This window comes from Trachurus japonicus, chromosome 21 (genome assembly GCF_045865225.1).
Source record: "Trachurus japonicus isolate A0001 chromosome 21, Traja_1.0".
Taxonomy (NCBI): Eukaryota; Metazoa; Chordata; class Actinopteri; order Carangiformes; family Carangidae; genus Trachurus; species Trachurus japonicus.
The window spans coordinates 25,599,465-25,622,692 of NC_140927.1; the positions used below are offsets into that span (position 1 = coordinate 25,599,465).

The window sequence follows — 23,228 nt, forward strand, 5'->3', positions numbered from 1 at the left end:
TTCCACATTTTCCCCAAATCTATTGATATTATATATGGTTTCTTTTTTATAGTTATTGATTGGTTTGTTTAAATATTTTTGATTGGATTCGTAATTTAAACAAATATGATATTAGAGTAGAAACAGATATGGACTGCATACAGTGGAAAATGAAAGTGCATGACAATTAGTTGGATGGATGGATGGATGGATGGATGGATGGATGGATGGATGGACAATTATTGCATTGTATCCTACACCTTCAAGTATAGTTTCTATTCCTGAGTGTCCTCTTTCCAGTATATAAGAATTACAGTCACACATCACTGAATAATAAAAAATCATTTTAAATTTGACTTCATGCTGTTGCCTCGTTACTAGAAGATCTGTGTCCCCTAAACCCTGCTGCCTCCCATTATAAGTCATCGTCATGGTTCATGTGGTGGAAATAATATGATTGTACAAAATAGACTTTTAGTTTCTGATTTAGTCTTTTTGATTATCCAAAAACAGCCGAGGAAAATCTGATAGATAGATGGAGCATGTTTGCATTATTCCTCTATATGTTGCTGCACAACATCATCCACACGGGGAAGGTGTTTAGTTTCTGTTTGCATGAAATCCCCCGTTCAACCTGCTGCATGATTTGCACTTTCAATAAACAAATCTATAGAGCCTGCTTAGCCGAGCTGTAAAACTTAACAACACACAGATGCAATATCGGCCCGGCTTGATGAAGCACCTCACCGCATCCTTTTAGGAAAAAACTCCTCCTGTGGAAGCCAAAGCAAAAAAAAATTAAACAACAGAGGGTTATCTACAAAACAATACTGGAAAAGCTCCCAACAACTCAACAATAACATTTAACTGTAGCTCTGTTCAGGGTTTTAATCAAGGACATATCATTTATAGTTGTAGAGCTGGCTGTGCAGTCACACGCCTGTTTGTGTAATTGGTGGTTCATCTCTCAGAGAAAGTGTTGTTTTATATAACCTGGACACATTAAAGTCATGAAACATACAAAATACATCAGGAAGACTTATGTGAAAGAAGAGTATAAACCGATGCACAAAACAAACAGAATATAGATGCAAAGATGCAAATGCAGAATGAAAAGAGGGTTTTAAATCTTTCACACAGCTTCAATTAAGAGCTGGAACTCACTGTGAGAGAGTAATAGGACCTTAATAACCTACATAAGAGGAAACCAGAGGGGGTTAACAATGAGTCACATTCACCTTTTCTTCCTCCAACACCTTTTAAAGTCAAACTGTCACTTATGATTAAAGGATGTAGATATAGCCTGTACATAGGGCAGTCGTTCAAAGCTCTTATTGTACAATAAGTTGTATTGTAGAGCACAGTGTGTAAACTAAGTTGCCTACCTTCCAAAATAATGATATTACATTGCAGAACAAGGACAACACTAACTCACATATAAGACCGTGGCACTATCAGGTATTTTGGTGCATGCAGCACAAAGTAAATTACCATTTCTCAGTCTCTATCAAGGTATTATGAAAGTATTATCATAAAGTTGGCCGACAGACTGAGTCACTCAGTGCTTCATCCATTTTGCTTAAAACATTGAAATAGTAAATAAAAAGAAAGCAACTTGTTAGCACATTGTAAATAAAATGCTATATTAAAGGGATAGTTCAACATTTTGGCAAATTGGCCCATTGCCATAATCCCTATAGTCATAGCAGTAGGTTCGTTACCTTTAATTGTTGGTGCAAGCTATTTTCAGAACGGCGGAGCAGAGCTGCGAGCTGCTCAGAGCTACGCTTCGGAGGCTCATGGGATTTCTTGGTTTCCCTCATCAAACCCATCAAATACACAATCCAACAACTCCAAAACGCTCTGGTGGACAAGTTGTGACCTGCACATTCACCACGCTATGAGATAATAACAGAACGTTACCAGACAGAGTTGTTACAGAGGTAAATTCATGCAAAACCGCTGATGCACGTTGCCTTCAGGGGCAGTTTTCCAGCAAGCAGTCTCTGCATTTGCCTCGAAAACGACTCTGTTTCTTAACGTTCTGTTATTATCTCATAGCGTGGTGAATGTGCAGGTCACAACTTGTCCACCAGAGCGTTTTGGAGTTTTTGGGTTGTGTATTTGATGAGTTTGATGAGGGAAACCAAGAAATCCCATTAGCCTCCATTATAGCGTAGCTCTGAGCAGCTCACGGCTCTGCTCCGCCGTTCTAAAAGTAGCTTGCACTGACAAATAAAGCTAACAAACCTACTTCTGTGGCAATGGGCCAATTTGCCAAAATGTTGAACTATCCCTTTAATGATGAGGTAGGTTTATGATTTAGTATGGAGGGGGGGAAAAGCTAATGATCTAAAAATTTCAAGGCTCTTGCCAGGCACAGGCCCTTCGACTCATCCTGACCTTTGAGCCCATGCAGTATGAAGATCTAACGATGAAAATATCACATCTGAACAACTAAATACAAGCTGAGGAGCTAAATACAGGGAATGTAAGTGTAAGTGTAAGATTGTGGCACTGGCGGCTGAGCTGCAGACAGACTGTTCCTCATGCAACAGACCTGAACTAACCAGTGGAGGCAGATTTAGGTAGAAAGGGTCTAAAAAAAGACACGACTGTGCTGAATTATGGGAGATCCAGATGTTCCAGGGGTCATGGAGCTTGACGTATACATAAGGCCTGTCCTTTACAATTCTTCCAAATTTGCTTGGCCACCCATTTAATTGTGCATGAACAAGCTTTGACTGCGTTTTCGGCCATGTTTTTCAGCCAGTAGAAGTCCTTCCTCCTGTCAAGTTCACGTCACTGCAGTGTCTCATCAGAATGATCCGGCCCGATACAGCTCACTGACAGGTAAATCAGAGGTGAATCAGAGGTGTTGTCACTGTGGCGTGGAGAGTGTGGGCTCTGACAGCTGTCGGCCGCTGGTGTTGATTGATGACGTATTAACCGTCTCTGGACTGTCCTGTTTTTTAAAGGTCAATCAGAAAACTCATTAGCATGTTCACGCTCGGCCATTAGAGTCACCTCTGCCCACAAAAAAAAAATCATTACTGTGACGTTATTCCATCCTATAGTTGTTTTTATGAGTTGGACAATCAGCCTGAAATTCAAAATGTTCCTTTCATTTCCATCATGGCTGATCAGCTCATGCAGCTTTAACGGCTTTTATTGCCCACGCAATCACAACTGAGCATCGGAGTGTCTCATATAAGTTGCGTTCGTTCCTGCGTCCTCCTGTTAATGCGCGCAGTCACACCGTGACTCATGACAGACACAGAACAAAGTCAATCTTTATGGCCTCATTACTAACCAAGCTTTCCCAGAACTGACCCCAGCAGCTCCCTGAGTGTGAGTCTGGTAACAATCGATTTGTCTGCCCTGTCGATCAATAAATGACCATAAAACCTTAAGGAATTTTTATTGGCAAGACATACCCACTTATAACTAAATGATTCAGCCACTATTTAAATATTTATAATTCTATACATCACTTTACAACGCATAAACTATGCGCATAAATCTGACAAGCATAGTAAAAGTTACCCAAAGAAGGACAGATTTTGAATTTTTTAAGTGTTAAATTTCACAAATCCATCTTTTTCTGGAAAAACACAGCAGTTCAAAGTTGGTTAAACTTTGTTTTTAACTCCTTGTGATTACATATCCTCTCATTTTGTGAGGAATTGACACAAATCCTTTAGATGTGCTTGAAAAACCGTTCAGTCTTCTGATGTTATGTAAAAGGTAAAAGGTCTCAGCGCTGACACATCATGTGACATAAATCCTAAAAAAAACAAAAAACAAAATACGGTCAGACCTGTCACAGTTAGTACATAATCGCCTGGTTGCAATTATTTTTGCATAATCTTTAGAATCATTTCCACTCATCTGTATGGAAACAGCTGGATGAAGAGTGCCTATAGGCACTCTAGATGAAACTAACAGAAGTGTCATATTTCCATCACGTTTGTGGTTTGATTAGTCCTCTTTTAATGACATCATCACAATGCATCCTCTTCTTCTTATACTAGGGAGTGGAGTGCCCATAGACTGTAAACTGTTTAATTTAAAATATTCAAGGACTGCTTTTATAAGCATCCATTGACATTAGTATTAAGGATTTAGCTGCAAAGCCTAAGTGCAAACAGAAATGCAGTTTTCCACTTCTTCTTCATAAGGTGTATGTGTATCATTAGGCTAATACTATAATAGTGGCATAAAATGATCAGAAAAATACTATTTAATCATTAATCGCAATTGTTTGTATGGAAATGAATTGTCACCTAAAATCTCATGATCATGATATAACCCTAGATATGGTATATTTTGAACTTTGGAAAAACAAATGTGTTATGGAAATACAGATAAAACGAAGTACTTGATGAATTAAATATATGAAATAAACAAATTCTCACTGTTACAAATAGAAGACCATCAAAGTTTAAATTCGTTATATTCTTATAAGATCAAAATATTCTTCCCATCTAGATTTCACGTGATATTGGATGCAGAAAAAGGAGGAGAAACTTTTTTACTGTAAACTACTTCACACTGCCATCTTGTGGTGCACTCAGCTGTGTACAAACTGCATGTTCATTTTACAGTAATCCCTGTGAACATAGAACAAGCTTTATATCATCATGTCATCAACATACGTCACTTTGTTAGGATTAAAAGTAGGCTACTTTCAGTCACAGATACAGACTCCCCCGCTGCTCAAGAGAGCGATATAAACATTCATTCATACCCACCGCAATACAGCTGTACAACTCCTCAATCTGATTCATCCATTCATTCACCATAAGCATCCTGGACCCAGCACTTTTTAACTTTTACACGCATCTTTTATTCATATATGTTTATTTTTTGTGTTTTACTGTAATACACTATGTGTTTTTATGTCTTTATGTATTTTACTTCAGTGTTGTGATCTGTGTTGTTGTCTGTATTGTCTTGCTGCTGCTGTGACATTTTAAATTTCCCCTCGGGGATTACAAATAAAGTATTTCTATTACAGTAATGAGAGGGTCAGAGAGACATCAGACATCAAGTAATAAACATTTTAGAAAAGGATGATATATGATATTCTTGATAATATCAAATCTACATCTCTCACCGTTTATTCTGATGTAAAAAAAAAAAAAAAAAAGTATTATGTTTGAATAGGTCATCGCTGAGGTATGTTAGCGTTGTGCTGTTATAGTGAATGCAATCGCTTTTCCATGCAGACCAAAGGAAATGGGAACATTATCATTATTATTGCTCTGATTTATTTTAAGGATGTTGTCGAGCTGAAAACTGAATGAGGAAATGTACGTACTCTGCCTATCTATGGACCTGCCTATTGTGGATGAGACATGTGTATGTGTATGTGTATGTGTATGTGTGTGTATATACGCAAGGGAAGAGGGTAAATGCAAGTGGATCAGGCACCATGGTAACCAGAGCCCCCCCCCCATCCGTCCTTCCTGCTGCATGTGTGAGGACCAGCAGGTGATGCGTTCACGTGTTGCTGCTGCTCTTATTATGCGTTCCCTCCGTCTCCACATACTGAACACTGCACACTGGAGCTGAAGGACAGGTGGTGCTGTAGGTGTGTAGGTGTGGAAGTGTGTGTGTAAGTGTGTGTGTGTGTGTGTGTGTGTGTGTGTGTGTGTGTGCATCTGTATGTGTGTGTGTGGTAAATGGTTAGTGACCCATGTCCCATGTGGTTTTTACTGAATGGTTTTGAAGCCACGTGCTGGTGATGAGGGACACGGTGCACTTGGCAGAGATGAATAAGGCGCGGCCGAGACTTCTAATTGTTTCTGTTATGTGGTAGAAGTGGTACAAGGAGGAGAACAGAGAGTGGATAAATGCAGAGTAGAACAAGCAGACACGACAACGTTCAGCTGAACTGATGTGAATGAAGCATTTTATGATTTAAAAAGAGAGACTCCTTTGTGACTGTGACATAAAAATGCAGATCGGACTTTAACACAGAGAAAAAAACAGGGGGGTGTTTTCTCGGTTTCCCTGAGAAGAAAACACCACACTCCACGCTCTATTTAAATCTTAACGTTATGGTTTTGTTTACATGCACTTCTTTATTGTTTTGAACTGCAACATGTTATTGTATTGACTTGATTTATTCCATTCCTGTTTATCCTGTTTCTGAAATGTGATTTCCGTCATAGTTTCCTGGTCTTTTCTCTCTCGAATGTTGTTTTATTTTATATCTTTTATGCAATTTTAGCTTTAATGCATCTGTCTTGTTAATCTAAACAACTCTTTGCACAGTTTTACACATTGTGCATATTTAATTTGGTACAGCTTTTTCTTTTTTCCCCCTCTATTTATTCTGTTTTAGTATTTTATTCATAGCATATGTACATAATTTCGTATGGATGTATACAGAGTATGTCTTTCCTACTTTTCTCATATTGCTCTTTATGCCCTTATATGTATGTCTGCACTACTGGATACTTTAATTTCCTTTGGGATTGATAAAGTATCTTTAAATGTAAGTCAAAGTCTAATCTGTTGCTCCTCTGTGCATGTTCTGTGTCGCAGCACAAAGCAGAATTAAGCATTGAAAACCATAGGATACAGTATGTAAAGGAAACCATTGAGACTCCCCCCCACCCCTCCATCCCCTCCCATTCTTGGGAGTGACTGTTGAATAACTGCAGGCCATCTGAGCATCAGCCAAGGCAGCAGAGCAAGCCGTCACGTGTTGTTGCCTCGGCGAATCACATAAAGACAGCCAACAACTACAAACTTGTATAACACTCTGTGTGTGTCCGCCCTCCTTCTCGTTTTCTACTTCATACACAAAGACACAATCGATAAAGGCAGCGGTCAATCAGAATTTCATGCTCGCTGCACGTCTCACATCAACTGCTCGGCTCTCTGGCCGACATGATGAACACACAAACATCTTGTCTATATGAAGGTTTTCTGAAGCACATGGCTCTTATAATGAAATGAGAGTGAAACCAATTGATTGATTATAGATTAATGGTTAATACATAAAACAAACTGATATTGAAATAATTATTTTCATGTAATAAATCGTTTCATTACATTCAGGATGGTGGTTTACATCTTTGGCTCAGCTCCATTTATTATTTCTCATCCAACTACAAACTCACCAACACTTGTTTTTGAAGCAGTGTAAATGTTTTGTTCCTCAACACAGTTTATTATTGGAATAATGTAATTTAATCTTTGTTTAGAGACACTTTTCTACTAATTTTACCCTTTGAAAACACTGATGTTTGTGTCTCAGAACTGGGACAGACGTTCCACTTTATTCCTGTTTCTGCTTCCGTGCATTGTGCAATTTTGTAAAGCTCTATAATTTATTGTAATAGCAGCTTGTTTCTAAAAATGATTCTCCATTTAGAAGCAACCGCTTCCATTAGAGCACATCATTTGGCCGGTTCTTGGCAAAGAGGAGGAGGGAGTTCATCTTTGTCATAGGCGTATACCTAAATTTATCCAACTCGGTCTCTCACCTGTTAGAAAAACAACATCCTTCAACTCTGGCTTCTTTGGTCATGTGAGACTCACAAAAAGACGACAAACAAAACAAAATAAATCTATTGTATTTTCAAATAAATGTTCAGAATCTCTCAGTAGACCCAGCCCTCGTCTAAGGAACATGTTAAGATTTAAAGTAGACTGGTATCAGCGCATCACTTCATCTGGCCTTTGACGTCAAATCAAAAAACAAATCAAAACACATGGGGGTTTAAATTAGCAGCTCATGTGTTGTGTAAGCGCTGTGTGTCACTCACCACAGATGCCGGTTTAATCAAGCTCTAAATATAACGAAATGAGAGCAGCTTGTCTGTTATATTCGTGGTCAAAAATAAGTGGCACCCCATCAGTCAATCAGTGTATGGAGATGTTAACGCCGGTTGTTTCGTCCCCCTGTGAGTCACACAGCCGAGGCCTCTCCACTGCTACTGGAGGAATCCTGCATGGGGATTACGGTGCAGCAGAGGAAAATCAGGTGAGCGCTGGGATTACCTCACAGATTAAGACATAAAGTGGTGACAGCAGTGACTTCAGGTGCACGCAGTGGCATCTGATCCAGGCGTCTCAACCTGTGTCTACACAGTGAAATAAAATATACATAATTGGAAACTGACTTTATTTTTTTAATTGGTGCAAAATTTTAATTACCACACATGTGTACTGCATTAAAAAGAAGATGGCCTCGTCTTGCCTGAAATGAAACACCTTCATAGCAGAATATGAAGGTGGACACTGTTCCTCACCTACCCTGTTAGAATAAACAGCTAAAAACTCATCTCGTAACTATGCACATTGGGTAACTCATCTCGTAACTATGCACATTGGGCAACTAGATGTAGTGAGGCAGAACTGACAGAGTGAGACAGCTGTGATCTGATCATTTCTGGAATAAAGCAGTTCGCCGAAAGCCTCACACCCTCTGATCACAAGCCAAACCTTGCACTAATCCATTAGTGTCACCGTCTTGTTGTTATAAACTGACCTATTAAACACTTCTGCAGACATTTATCTCCAAACTTTGCTTCTGAATAAACAATTTCTGTCATGAATAAAGGAATAAATACATTTGGTTTTTTACTTGTCGAGTGTTGAACACCTTTCTCTGTTGTTTCACCAAAGTCACAAGGCTGCTATTGTGTTTTGTGTTTAGTAAGCTTGGTTGACACTTAACTGGGTCAGTTACACCAGCTAAATGTGAATTTGCATGGGCTGAGAAGTGGATGACGCTGGAGTGGTTTGGAAACATTAGATGAATGCAGTGTCACTTTTCAACCACTTCACAGGAATTTTTGAACTGTTGTAAATTCAAACCAGAACCAAAGATGGCGTCCTCCACGAAGAACTCCCTCCCTCTCACAACCATGTTTGTGGTCTGAAATATTCTGTTCTGGTACGCTGTTTTTTATTTATATATATCATGACTAATCAGCAGTATGTATTTTCTGTGGTTGTGCAGATGGCAGCTTTGGTGTTTGACACCGAATAATTCAGTTAACTGACAAGTAGCAAATTTTAGGCTATATGAAGACGAAAGCAACAAGCTGGTTATTTTTTCCTCTTTCTATTCTTAGTATAGTGCAGAGGTGTTGACGTGGCTGCAACGTCTGTCATATCCGTTTAAAATTAACTAAAAAAAAAACCTGATGTCTTAAGTTAAAATGTGTGGATGTAAACGTATTTCACACTGAGCCGTGCAGGGGGAAAGAAGGAAGATGATTCATTGTGCCACCTCATATGCTGACACAGTTTAGTGTCAGGCTTTGGACTGAGGTCTTTCCAGCCTTTTTCTATTTCCAATATCGGATCTGTGTCAAGAAATTACAAAACATCAATAATACATGTTCAAAATGTGGGTCACACAAGTGTGTTTGATAAGGTTTTATAAGGTTTTGATCTACGGTTGAGGACAATGCATGTCATCTCTGATGCAAGCATGAAGAAATGGACCATGTGACTTCCCAACCCAATTTAATGTTTTTCCGTGAGGTGTGTATAATATTTGCATATTAACACAGGTGTGCAACAAGTCTGTACCGGCGTTGTTGCACAGCTTGTGTCACCTTATGATACCTTATCAAGGGATTCATCTCTTCTTTCCCTTTTTTTTTTTTTACAACACCCACAACATCCTGCAGGGCATGCTGAACAGATAGGACAACAGTGGTTTTATGGTACTTCAGGGAAATGAATCACAATGGCTTAAGGCCCTCCTTATACAACTTTTCAATTATGACAATTGTAAAGTTGTTTTTGTGGGAAGATGCTATATTCCAAGAATAAGTTCTGATATGCTTTTTTTTTCATTGTATATTCATGTCGCTTTGCAGTGCAGCAATTCAAATGAATACACTTATATAACTGTTGTGAAACCAGCTTTAAGATTCAGCGCACCAAATTCCAACGGACTAGTTTCCTCATATATCCCTAAATTTTATTTCTTGTTTTTGTGTTGCTAACACCACTGAAAAATTCATATCTATAAATTAGGCCTAGTACAGCAGCAGTTTCTAGAAAATAGTCCCTGTGTTCTGAATGTATTAATAGACAACGTAGTCCTACTTTGTTTCCTTATTCAGAGCAGGATGTGAAGCCATGGCAGTAACACCTAAAACTTAATTTGCTCTCCTCTCTGTTGGCTGTGTGTTATATCGCAACACTAATATATCTGTTAGGGTGGTGTGTGCAGTTGCTCAGTGTCTGCCTCCGAGCCAGGTCCTGTGAAACTCCCTGGATCCTGAATTGGGTCATAGCAACAGTATCTGAATAGCACCACACACAAAAAAATTTGAGTGGTGTCTAAATAAAAAAAAAGCGTGGGGGGGGAGCACAGGTTTCCTTCTCTGCTCTTTTTGGCTAAATAAAAATATGTAGCTACGAAACATCACATGCTGTCAGCACTTTTAACTACGAAATCATACCTGACACAGTGCTTATATAAAGTATTACATAAACAATGAATCAATCCCAGAGCCAGCCAGACACAAACTCTGAGTTTACCAGTGACAAAGTGACACACAGCATGAATGTCCCCCCCCTTATTATTTCATTATATCTTGCTGCGATATTATAAACTCAAATCTTATATAAAAAAAACCCAACCCAACGACTGTGTGGGCTTGTATTTAGTTGAAGTTCACAGCCACTCATTGACTGTTTTCTGTAAAGAGGTTATACAATATCATTGCGTTATATAAGTGAGCCACATAATCGACCAATCAGAGGCCGCCTCGTGAGTCACGTGACGGCCCTCTGCCTGCTTCGGCGAATTGCATGAAATCCCAGCGAAGCGACAACAACCTTTAGCCGTTGAAGCTAAAGATGAGCCAAGATGGAGAAGAACCGTAGTGAAATGTTTTCCGTTTTAGCCGGAGCTTCTTCAACTTTTTTAATTTTTAAGACGAGGACATGATGAAGACACTCGGATACGTTACGGGAAAGCGAGTGTGTGTGTTTGGGACCTCCGTCTGGACGAAAAGAGACTTGGTTTTGCGGAGCTCGACGCCAGTTGACGCCGCTGTAACGTTAGCATTAGCTCCGGGGTGTCTTACATAAAACACATCGGCTGCTGCGGTCCAGCAGAAGACGGGGGCATTCAAGTGGGTCTGTAGCAAAAAATATCTATACACGTATCCTCTACCTTTCACGTACTGTCAACTATTTTAAAACTTTAAAAATGTGGACTTTATTGAGCTTATATTGTTAGTTAGAGCAACAGACCGAATGGAAATTTAAGCTTCTTACTTGCTAACGTTAAGTAAGCTGGAGAGGGTTTCTACCCTGCTTTGGTTCAAACTGGACTAAAACATTTTTCTTTTTTAAAAAGCTCATAGGAATTGTTTCTTTTTTTGTATTATAATTATTTCTTTAAAGCGACTTGGTTGAGGAAAGTTTGTGTTTGTAAACGAAGAGGCAGTATCAGACCGCCCCCTTGTTATGAAGCGAGCGATAAGCTGACAGTGTGTGTTTTATAACACCGACCTTCCACCTCCACAACAAACAAACCGGTGTGGCCGGTGTTTCCCTCTGCTAACCACATCGACACAGGGACCATCACAGTTTTTTTTTACTCGAGGGACTTTGACATAGATGAGGAGCAATGTTATACACACGACCTGTTTTATTGGGGTTGGGGTCGTGTGACTCGGACTTGGTCCTAACCTACTTCCAGAGAGTCGGACTGAAGAAGCCCAGGTTTTATTAGACTTTTAGTAGCGGTATGATGATTTCAGAGCAGCAGTGGAAGCTGGGTCGGCTTTTGCCAGACCGTCAGTGAACCTGAATCTTCTTTACCGTCTTTTAAGTATCTGATTTTCCCTTTTTCTGGGAGAAGAAGAAGATGGAGACGGCAGTCAGGTCTCACCAGGGCGAGCTCTTCGTCCACCCGCTCTCCAGCCCCGGGGCTGCGGGCATCTGCCCCGAGATGCTGGAGGTGGCAGAGGAGGCCAACCGGGCTGGGGACTTCAGCCTGGCCGTGGAGATCTACAGCTCCCAGCTCTCAGACCTCCAGCACCCGGACAGGGGCTTGTGCCTGCGGAAGGCTGACACTCTGGTCCGTGCTGGACGGATATCCGAGGCGCTGGACTCGTACTGCATAGCGGCCAGCCTCGGTACGCTGCGGCCGGAGGAGCTGCCCCTGCTGGTGGAGAACATCGCCCGGACTCTGCGTGAGAAAGAGCAGGGCATCCCCGGCCATGGTATCACCATCAGCAACAGCAGCAGCAGCAATGGGGAAGATGGGGTAGAGACTAACTGGGAGTGTGAGGAGGATGAAGCCCTGGACTTGTTTTCATGTCGCCTCTGCAAGTGTCTGCTCCACGAGCCCACAACCGTGGAGTGTGGACACACTTTCTGCAAACGCTGCTTGGAGGATGAAACTGTCAAAGACTGTATACACTGCAAACAAAGCTTGTGCAAAAAAGATGGACTGGCAAATTACAGGAGATTAAACGTCGTCCTCAGCGGCCTGTTGGATAAACTCTTTGCGACTGAGAGCAAAGCGAGGAAACTCTGGATCGAGGGAGAGGTCTTGTGGAAAAACCAGAGTCTGGCTGATGCTTTGGAGAAGTACAACGCAGCTGTGGATTTAGGTAAGATAAACTACACTTCATCTATGCATCAAAAAACATATAATGCACAACTTTTTTGTGATAAACGTGACATATTGTTGGCATAACTATAGTGTTTAGTGCAGGTGACCTACTTTCTCTTAGTCCAGCTTCCCGGTGTCACCGACAGGTGGCGGCGCTCCTACCTATTCAGACTGTCGGGGTCAGGCGTTACATGACGCACGGGCAGTCATTACCTAAGTAGCACACATCTGATCTACCCTGGACATGAATCCAACGTTTTCTATTTGAACCTTTTATAATACAATAGCTATGGGTGAGGAATGTGAACTCTCTGACCACAAATTGCTCATTAAGCTGCTTTGACCCCATTTTATCCAGAAAATAATGTGTTTATTTGCTCATTATTCACCTTATACAACTACATTCTTTAGTTATGACAGACCAAGATGGACGCCCTCCTCCCATTACCAAAGGTGTTTCATAAGATGTATTCGATGACCTTCAGGGGAAGGTTCACAGTGATGCACTGTAGTAGCTCCTCTTCATTAACAAAACAGCAACTTATATCACACCTTTAAGTCTGTTTTATATTCCTTTTGGGTGGTTGTCACATTATGCTGTCGTTTTTTCCCCCTGAACCCGCTGAGCCCAAATCCAGAATGTTCTGTTCTCCCCCGGCACGTTACATAAAGTGCACCGATGTGTTTCCTTAATTTTGTGCCAGGGCAAGTCTCATGTTGCACAGTTTGAATCCTCAGAGAAAGTTGAACTGACCTCTCCCCACCTCTGGCCCTCATATTAGAGTCACATTAAAAATTAATTTCCTGCTGGTCCTCGAATAGCTCGATGGGGTTGACACAAGCCTTTGGTCCCACCGGCTCATCTCAGGTGTTCAAATAAAGAATTAGTTAAAAGAAATTGATCGGAGATGTGAATGTAAAGCACAAGGATTTCACCCCAGTCTCTGTTTTTTGTCGTTTTTGAGCCATACAGACGGCATCTTTTCCCTGATACGTCTCTCCCCGGATCAATATTGACTCATGCCTTCTGTCTTGTGAAGGACTCTGGGTGACAGGAGAACAGAGTGCCTTCACAGCTTTGCTTGTGTCTGTCTGTGTTTTCCCAACAAAGGCAGCAGGAGGCCCTCTGGTGTCCCTGATTCAGGATGAGTGTAACGTGCTCGTGATGTCACCAGAAACAGAGCTGTTCTCCAGCCTGTGCCTTTTTTTTTTTTTTTTTACACAGCAGCGTTTTTCCCACTCTGATGATAATCCGTCTCCACGTGTCGCACATACATATCGCACTTACACGATGGAAGTGATAGAAATGATGAGTTTCCGGTACGAGGAAGAAGATAAGGCGTATTTTGCATGATAAAGCAACACCTCTGCCTACGTTTTTCTAAAAGCTTTCATATTGTAAAAGGAGATAACAGAGAATTTACAGCATAGTACTGCTAAGAAAAGAAATAAACTGTCAGAGGGAGAAAGGAGATGCACAAAACAGGATAAAAAATGGTGAAAAAAGGATATGACCTCCAGTTTCTTTCAGTCTTCTTGCTGAATGATTGTGTCTTTATGGAGAGAAGCTACGTATTTACAGGTTGAATGACTGTATTACTAACCCAGAGCAGATTCACAGCCATGAAAATGTGAATTATTATTATAATTCCTGCTCAATAGAGTTGAAGTTGTCACAGTTGTTCACAGATGATCATCAGACTATTATTACCCATGTATTAATCTGAAAGCGTGATTTGTTTGAGGTGGAGCTCTTTTTAATTCAACTCTAGCTGCTAATGAGCATTTTCATTCTCACTAATCTGCTGGATGTTTCCACACAGTTAATCAGTTGATTGTTTGGTTTCTCAGAAATCTGAAAATGGTAAGAAATGCCTTTCTAAGTACTCTCAAACATTATCAAAAGAGTTCATAATTTGCAATAAGTGCACAGACTGACCGGTCTGTAACCTTTAACTGACCACTGACACACACACACGCATTTGCTTACGTCAACCGACTCCCCAGCCAGAATAGTTTGCGAGTCTGTTTTTTAATGGGGCCAGATCGGGGTCATCAGTTCAGTAACCTCTGACTTACTAACAGACAGATATAGCAGCCGGTGACTGAGGTTTGGAAATACTTACCGTTTTTTATAGGGATTAAAGTAAAAAAAAAATCGTAATATTTGATCTGCATGGAGGAAACGTTCTCTATCATCACCAGCATCCACATTTTTTTGCAGAGTGGATCGTTGCCCTTAAAGCCAACCGTCCACTTGTTGTAGGATACCGACAGTACTCCCACACTGCTCATTTTAATTTCTTTTTTAAGGGATGGATATTGGTGATAGCCGACTCATTTGTCTGTATCGTTCTTTCAGCTAGATGTATTGATCGAGATGCACTCATGCTGGAGAGATTCCCTGTTGTGGTTGCATTTATTTATTTTTCAGCAACAAACAGGATGAGCTTCGAGGTAGCCCAAAACCAACTTTGTTTAAAAGTCATTAAAAATTAATATATGTAGCCCCCTTCTAAAATCTTCAGTCAGAAGTCATGCTTTTTCAGGGCAGATTCTGTTAATGAGTATTCAAGAAGATCAATAACTGATATTCAGGGCCAGTAACAGGAGAGACGCTGAGCCGGTTGGACACTCAGAGTAAATTACAGAGTTGGTCAGAGTTGGTAGTTTTCTGGAAAAACAATCTTGGTTTCCTTCAACTCAGGATCAGAGAACTCACATTTTCACTCAACCACTTCCTGGAGTTCGCAGCAACAACACTGGTGTCAGGAAACAGACAAATAGCTTCTCACGTTGAATCTGAAAGACGGCAACGCCTTTCATCAAGCTGCTGCAATTACGGACTTGAAACAAAACCACACGCAAAAATTCAACACTCGGAGCCATTTGTAATATCTTTTTTTTTTAAAGGGGCACAGACATGAACATGGAGCAGAGTCAGCTCGACAAACCTGCCTGTTTTTGAATTGATTAAGTTTATATACTGTCGAGAGTTTCTATCGGATCTCTGATGCTCCTCGATGCATTACACAAAACTTAATTACACTTATGACGTTTTCAACAGACAGTGGCCCTGCTAATGTCTCCTTGTCTGTTAGGTTTGTAGACTTTTGTAATGATGTTTGTTCTTCACTCAACAAACAGTTATTACTTCTCTGCAGTGAGCTATGACCACAAAGTTTGTTTGTTTTTTCTTTTTTTTAGTAGCCCATACATATGTTGCCAACTCGTTAGTCAATGGTCATAATCAAATGAGAGAGAGAGACAGAGTAATATAGATTTCAGCAAGCTCTATCATTAGTATCATTTAGAGTTTAGTCGCAGCACAGCATTTTGGGTAACATTTACATATTGGTTGCTGTTCCTGCTTTTAGAGTTTGTGCTTGAGTTGCTGCCGATTCTGCATGCCTGACCTTCTCAGCTCTGAGGTGACGAGAGATTTTAAATAACTAAAACAATTCACAATCTGATCTTCCACCCATGAGTTTCCAAACAATGCGTCGTCATTTCATCAACCTGATGAACCTTAACGACACCATTGAACGTCTGTGTGGATGAGTGCGTTTTTTGCTCTTGAAGTATATAGTCTCTATCCTTCAGCCAAGCAAAGTAAAGCAAAAAAAACAAAAATGCTTCTGAAGTAGAGCAGGAGAAACTAAGCATAAAAAACAAGAGTTATATAAGTTGTGAAATAAGTTTACTTGCATAACCAACAAGAAGAGACGATAATAAACTGCATCTAATCTTCTGCAGAACTTTCCTTCTGTGAGTTTTAGCAGTCTTCCTCAGTCCTGATTATTTATTTATTTATTTCCTTGTTTTTATTGCTTCTAGATGTTCATTTTAATTTATTTTTAGTGACCTCTCAGTTGGGGTTAATTCTCAAGAAAACACAGAAAGAGTTTGGTTCCTGTGTGATGGATGTCTGATTACACATTCTCTTGATAAAAATGAACAGTATCACCAAAGCAAACCTTGTTTTCCTTTGCTCTAACCGCATGAAATAATCATCAGGGGAGAAAAAAGATAACCATCACACACATGCGCAGCAAAGAGAGTTAAAATGTTCTCTTAAAAAGCCCAAATGATGGTGCATAACATGCTTTTAGTAGGGCATTATTTGCTTATGTGACATACAGACTGGTTTGATAACATGTCCATGTAATGACTGTTATATGACTAACACTTCATTTTAATTTCCCCCTCACCCCATTGACGTGTTATCACGACGCAAGTTACATAGCATTCTGACACGTGAAATAGGGCTCATGCCACATGTTACAATGTTGCCCTACTTCTCCAGACCTAGAAAAGCTAGTCCAACCCCTGGAGGCCTATCCAGTGACCTGATGGTGTGTGTGTGTTATGTGTTTCCTGTGGTGTGCAGTGCCCTCTTCAGGCCGATTGCTGTTCCAACGGGCGGAGTTGCACATGGAGATGAGGAACTTCAGCCAGGCGGTGCAGGACGCCAACAGCCTCTGTAGTATAAAGCCTCAATGGACAAAGGTGAGAAAAACAAGTTTGAAATTGATCTGCAAAATAAGAACTGAATATATTTATATCATTTTGAAACAACTTGACCTACGTTTTTAAGACTTTGCCGCCTTATTGTAAATGGAAATTTGTAGGTCACTTGTAAGCAGTGGCATTACCACTATAGGACTGTATCTGATCCATAAGGGGATAATGGATGAGTTTGCTATAATTAAAGCAGCTTCCGGGAGGGTGGTGTTGGTAAAAATGCAATTACTTGATTCCACATGTCACTTAGGATTCATGTATAACAAGAACTTAGGGTAACATTAGGGTTTTTTTTTTTTGCTAGGGTCAATGACTTGATGCAACCCAACCAATATATTTTCAAAAAAATCTGACTAGGTATATACAGGAAAATAAATCTGGACTCAAATGTGGAATAAATGCAATCAACTTTTGCAATGCAACATTGTTGACAATTTTTACATAATTTGTCACATTATTATAAGAAAAGCGATGTTTTTAGGATATGCCTTGGTCAGTATCGTCAAAATGCATTAAAATGTAAATATTGAAATACAGCAAAAATCTATTTAAATTTAAAGTTTTCAGAAGAAAATATATATTTTCAATAGTTCACTTAAATCCACTGTAGGTTAATAAATTTTATCAATCTTTGGTGGTTACACCATTTGACATTACGAGGGCTTTGTGCATGTCAACACAAAATGTACATTTTAACAAATCTGATGTATGTTTTTATAAAAAATTTTTTTTTTTATATTTCTCAATTTCTTATCTTGCCAACCTAATTTGTCACTGACCCTTTAACATGTAGAACAAAATACCAGATTGCTTCAATCACACTTCTTGTTGATTTACAGGGTCATTATCTAAAAGCCACGGCGCTGAGTAAAGCAAGTCGCAACGATGAGGCCTTGCAGGAGTATTTCCAGTGTGTGGCGCTGAAGCCGGACTGGACCAAAGTCAAACTGGAGGCTCAGAGGGTAAGACCAGCTCAGTTACATATCTGAGATCTTCATTTTCTGAATCACATTGGTTCGAATAAAATCTTGTAAATGATGCAAAAAAAAGTCATTGTCGAATTGTGAAATTAAAGGAGTGTTTCCTTCTGTTTCCTCTCTGCAGGTCTTGAGCGAGCTGTTCTCCTCTGTGTTTGAGAACGAGGACCTGCCAACGCCGGTGCATCCTCTGCAGGGAGGTTTGGCCACCCGACTCATCAAACCCCCTGCCTTGCTCAGATCCCTGAGGCCGCTCACACAGAGATCTGGCTCCTCCTCACAGGTAACTACACACACACACACAGCCAATTGATTAATGATAATGGATTGTGTCTTAGATGGATGAAGATTCAGCCGAGAGTCATGTTCTGTCAGAATACTTTCTGTTTCCACCACAGTTGGCATTTTGTATTGACATTTTGATTAGTGTGTTGCACCGGAGCAAAGTGCGGCTGTCGAAGGGGATCATCTCTTTTTATAATCGCCCTGCTCTGAATAACTGGAGCTCTAATCGCTGTGTCTGTGTCTGTGTCTGTGTCTGTGTCTGTGTCTGTGTCTGTGTCTGTGTCTGTGTCCAGGACTCAGAGTTCAGTGTGACTAAAAACACTCCAGTGGACAACTCGTCCTCCGCGCTGTCCGCTGTCACACCTGGTAAATCCGACCCTGCTGAAGGCGAAGGCAGCACCAAGAGCCTGGCTCAAGTGCTGGCTGCACTGCCGCCGCCCCCTGGTGGCCTTAAGAGGAAACACAGCAGTGATGGACCCTCAGCACCCTTCAACCCCCCCTCTAAACTCCTCAGACCTGGTGAGTTTCATTGAAAATAAGTTATTCACTTTTATCATGCTTATTTTTATTATTTTTATGAAAGTATCTTATTACTGAATCTAATGGAGCAGCTAAGTTACTTTACCAGCAGCAGAAGAGAACAGGGCTGGGTATCGCTATTGATTTACTGAATCGATTCAGATCCCGATTTGATTCAATATTGACTCATTTAGAGATATTTCAGTCTCTCTAACCTGGTGAATTTTTGAAAATATAAATGTCTACATAAAAAATTGATCCAGAAGCAGTTACATTAATTCACATTCACAAGTATTCAATCAATGTGTACATTTAAGAAGTGAATGGAAATGTACACATTTGCACAGATCTGCAACAAATAGAATGCGGCATATATTAAAAGACTGATTTTAGGATTTTATGAATAGATATGGGATCTTTCAAATGAAGATTGAAATGAATTGGAAATTTTTTTTTTTTTTTAAACCCTGCTCTAGAAGAGAATAATCTTTTTTACATTTATTTATTTATTTTCATTGCTATCAAAGTTTTGGTTCACTATTGAGTCAGACTAATTAAATATACCAAGTTACAAAATCAGTTAAATGTTGAATGCAATTCTGGTTAGCTATTACACCATTTTACAAAGAACTACAATAACTTCAGCTACAATTTCTTATTAATTGTTATTGATTTTTTAAATTCATTAATAAAAAATGACTTATATTATATGTACTTAATTTTTTGCAGATGAGGGAAGCAGTGTTCAGACAGTCTCGGTGTTCGGAGGAAGGATGATTCCTGCTGATCTGTTGGACAGCGGAGACTTGGAGTGTTCTCTGTGCATGAGGTGACCGCACAGTCCAACACACACACATACACACACTCACACAGATCGTGCCTGCAGATATTGGCAACATTTAGGACCAAAACTACAGACTTACATTTGAATGTTTGAGTTTCTAGCTGTTACAGCATATTGTCCCTTTGGTTATTTTCCTTCCAGATTGTTCTACGAGCCCGTGGCCACTCCCTGTGGACACACCTTCTGCCTCAAATGTCTGGAGCGCTGCCTGGATCACAACCCCAACTGCCCTCTGTGCAAGGAGAATCTGTCTGAGGTACACACAGGAATACACATAGTCCACTGTTACTCTAATGCTCCTGATTTTACATTTTTATATTATATTATTGATATAGAAAATGAATCAGTTGACTTCATCATACTCCCTTTAATGCAAATATCATTTTTAATTGAAAAGTGGATTTAAAATGTTGAGTTTTTGAGGGTATTTTCTCTTCTCTGACCTTTAATTCTGGAAATCTTGACAGAAATAATTATAATGAGATGATTTGTTATCTGCTCCCTGAGTTTGTAATGAGCAGGATCCTTATTGTCTCTGTGTGTTGTTGTTGCAGTATTTGGCCACAAGAGGTTACAACAAGACCCTGCTGATGGAGGAGGTGCTGCAGCGTTACCTAGGAGACGAGCTGGCAGAGAGGAAGAAAATCCATGAAGAGGAGATGAAGGAGTTGTCCAAGTCAGTTTCACACACTCACTCACACACACACAAACATTACGTTGTGTTAAATAAAACTTAAAGATACACACAAAATGTCAAAGTCTCACCAATGTCACCTTTTCTTTCGTAGCTTGAACCAGGAAGTGCCCATCTTCGTGTGCACCATGGCCTTCCCCACCATCCCCTGCCCGCTGCACGTGTTTGAGCCACGCTACCGCCTCATGATCCGCCGCTCCATGGAGACTGGAACCAAGCAGTTCGGCATGTGTATCGCTGACGAGCTCAAAGGCTTCGCCGACTACGGCTGCATGCTGCAGGTGAGGCCATGTCGCAGAGCCGTTGATAGGATGTCACTTGTTTGCTCGTGACTTTATGCAGCCAAAGAAACAGAGATGCTTTCAGTCTAAATACAAGATGAACTACTGCGTTTCAGGTGCGGGATGTGAAGTTCTTTCCCGACGGTCGCTCGGTGGTCGACACCATCGGCGTGTCGCGGTTCAAGGTGCTCAGCCACGGCCAAAGAGACGGCTACAACACCGCCAAGATAGAGTACCTGGAGGACAAGAAGGTGAGCTGAGGACACGGTTTCACACACTTTCTATCGTGCTGCTACAAAGCAAATGTCACAGAGAGCAGAACACGGGTTTTATTTGTCACCATTCAACGTGACTGAGCTGAGCAGTGGAAAGAAGAGAGCTGCTGCCACAGGGGAAAAACCTCTCTCTTTGCACACATGAACACACGCTGTTGATTTTTGTATTTTCATTCCCTTTCCAGTCAGGTGGAGATTTATGCCACTGGAAACTTTTGCAACCTCTGCCATCTTTCCCCTGTCCACTGCTTTTTTTTTTTTAATTTATGTTTTTTATTAAAACTGAAATGAAATGTCTTTCCAATCAGGTGGAGGGCGAGGCGCTGGTGGAGCTTCTGAAGCTGCACGACTCTGTGTACGAGCAGGCCAACAACTGGTTCACCTCACTGAAAGACAACATGAAGAGCCAGATACTCAGCCACTTCGGACACCTTCCCAGCAAAGACCCCGACCCACAGGTCAGAAAACTCTGCAGTGACAGAGATTCACTGAGTTTAAGCACCAATACACAAACAGATCAGTGTCTCAACATGACTGTATTAAGTTTTTATTATGGCATAAAAGAGACTGAAGGATGGGAAGAACAATAAAGAAGTTCATTTAAGGTTAAATTCATACAAGAAACTGATGCTTCCACTTTCTAAGTAGATGCTTCTCATGAATTTTTGAAAGCTAATTGTGTTTGACTATGACTCTGCTATCATAGGAAAATATGAATCTGAACATCATGTGCTTAAAAACTTAGCAGGAACTTTCCGTGTCCAGCCAGTGTCATTAAAGCAGAAGCCCGGGGTATTTTCCTAGAGCAGCGAGGCATGGTGGGAAGGTGGCAGTTTCCAGTCTCCACTCAAAAAAAACACTTCAAGCTGCCCCAGGGTTTCTCTTTGCTATTCTCTGCTCACAGTGAAAAACAGCAAAACTCAAGGTTGCTTTACGGCAGAAGCGAGAACTTTAATTAAATAACTTACTTTGGGTGAGTTATTGTGAGTATTCAGAGTAGAAAACAGACATGGTAACAGTTTTTGCAGGAAAATAGTGAAACTTCTGCTTACTGACACATCCATGTTTACAGGATCAGTCACATTTTGATAGCGAATGTCTGTACAGTGAGTTCAGGGGCTCGTCTGTTTCTTGTTTGCTCCTAGAATTTGAGCCAAATTTGCAAATGTAGTGAAAAGAGGAAAATATATTTCCATATTATGTGAAAGCAGTGGTTTGGAGTAACTGAGCTGGAAGATGACCACATGAAAAGCTGCATTACGATGCTCTGAAGCCTCTGAAATCAAAAGAGACGCACTCTCTTTTCAAAGCCCTGTGAGGAACGAAAGTTTTAGTTTTAGTCATCATCTGATTATCTTTCTTCCTCTTCCTCCTCGCTGCAGGGCAGTCCCAGCGGTCCGGCCTGGTGCTGGTGGCTACTCGCTGTCCTTCCGCTGGAGAATCGAGCCCAGCTCACCATCCTGGCCATGACCTCCCTCAAGGACCGTCTCATCGCCATCCGCCGGGTCCTCATCTTCGTCACACGCAAGAGGCCGCGGTGATTTCTGTCCAGAACACTCGGTGGAGACTGACCGGAAAAAACGCTCGGGCTTCTATGCAGTTCAGCAATTGGTTCACTCATGATGTTTTTTATTTTATTTTATTTTGTTATTTTTATGTTCTCGGTTCTCATTCAGCCCTTCGTTGACTGATTCATCCACTCATTGACACATGTTTGAACTCATCCCCTCACCCATCGACTTCTACATCATTTCATTCTCTCAGATGCTCATGAACCTCTTCCTGTGTCATGTGGTCTGTCTGAGAGTGTGTGGTGGTGGGTGGGGGTGGACGCTGCTGCAAGGGGCCGGGCGGGGGTTCAGTCCATGCACCCATCCCCTCCCGGCTGAAATTGAACTACAAGACAATTAAAAAAAACAAAACAAGTGACCTCTCACCTCTTCGTTCGTCACCTCTGTTTCGATCATTTCGGGGAGATTTTTTCCTCACTCTCTGTTATGAAGCAACAAAAACAAAAACCTGTTATCACACGAGCACTGTGAGCAGGAACGGATCAGGTTCAGGATTAGCTTCAAGAGGAATTCACTTTACATGCATTTACAAAGCAGTATTTCACATAAGCTGAAACAGAAGTCGGCCCTGTGATAGAGCCGTGCTTCCTCCTCCTCCTCCTCCCCCCTTCCTCTCTATCTCCACATCCTCATCTATGACAGCTTGTACAGGTACGGTATCAA

At 40.8% G+C, this 23,228-nt stretch overlaps 1 protein-coding gene across 1 annotated transcript; it reads left to right on the forward strand.

Annotated features, from left to right (window-relative positions):
- Nucleotides 1-10,852: 10,852 nt before the first annotated feature.
- lonrf2 (LON peptidase N-terminal domain and ring finger 2) lies at nt 10,853-23,228 on the forward strand. The gene is made up of 13 exons (XM_085764209.1): nt 10,853-10,951; nt 11,840-12,593; nt 16,986-17,104; nt 17,959-18,081; nt 18,224-18,379; nt 18,675-18,900; nt 19,630-19,729; nt 19,886-20,000; nt 20,299-20,420; nt 20,533-20,719; nt 20,836-20,970; nt 21,303-21,452; nt 22,377-23,228. Exons 2-13 carry the CDS (start codon nt 11,843-11,845, stop codon nt 22,533-22,535), a joined length of 2,343 nt encoding a protein of 780 aa, XP_085620335.1. The 5' UTR covers nt 10,853-10,951; nt 11,840-11,842; the 3' UTR covers nt 22,536-23,228.

Bases quoted from the DNA above. Each gene is read 5' to 3' on its own strand.
- lonrf2 (XM_085764209.1), top strand. From the start codon at position 11,843: ATGGAGACGGCAGTCAGGTCTCACCAGGGCGAGCTCTTCGTCCACCCG. The intron at 12,594-16,985 runs GTAAGATAAACT...TGTGGTGTGCAG, and splicing joins CAACGCAGCTGTGGATTTAG to TGCCCTCTTCAGGCCGATTG. The intron at 20,971-21,302 runs GTGAGCTGAGGA...CTTTCCAATCAG, and splicing joins AGTACCTGGAGGACAAGAAG to GTGGAGGGCGAGGCGCTGGT.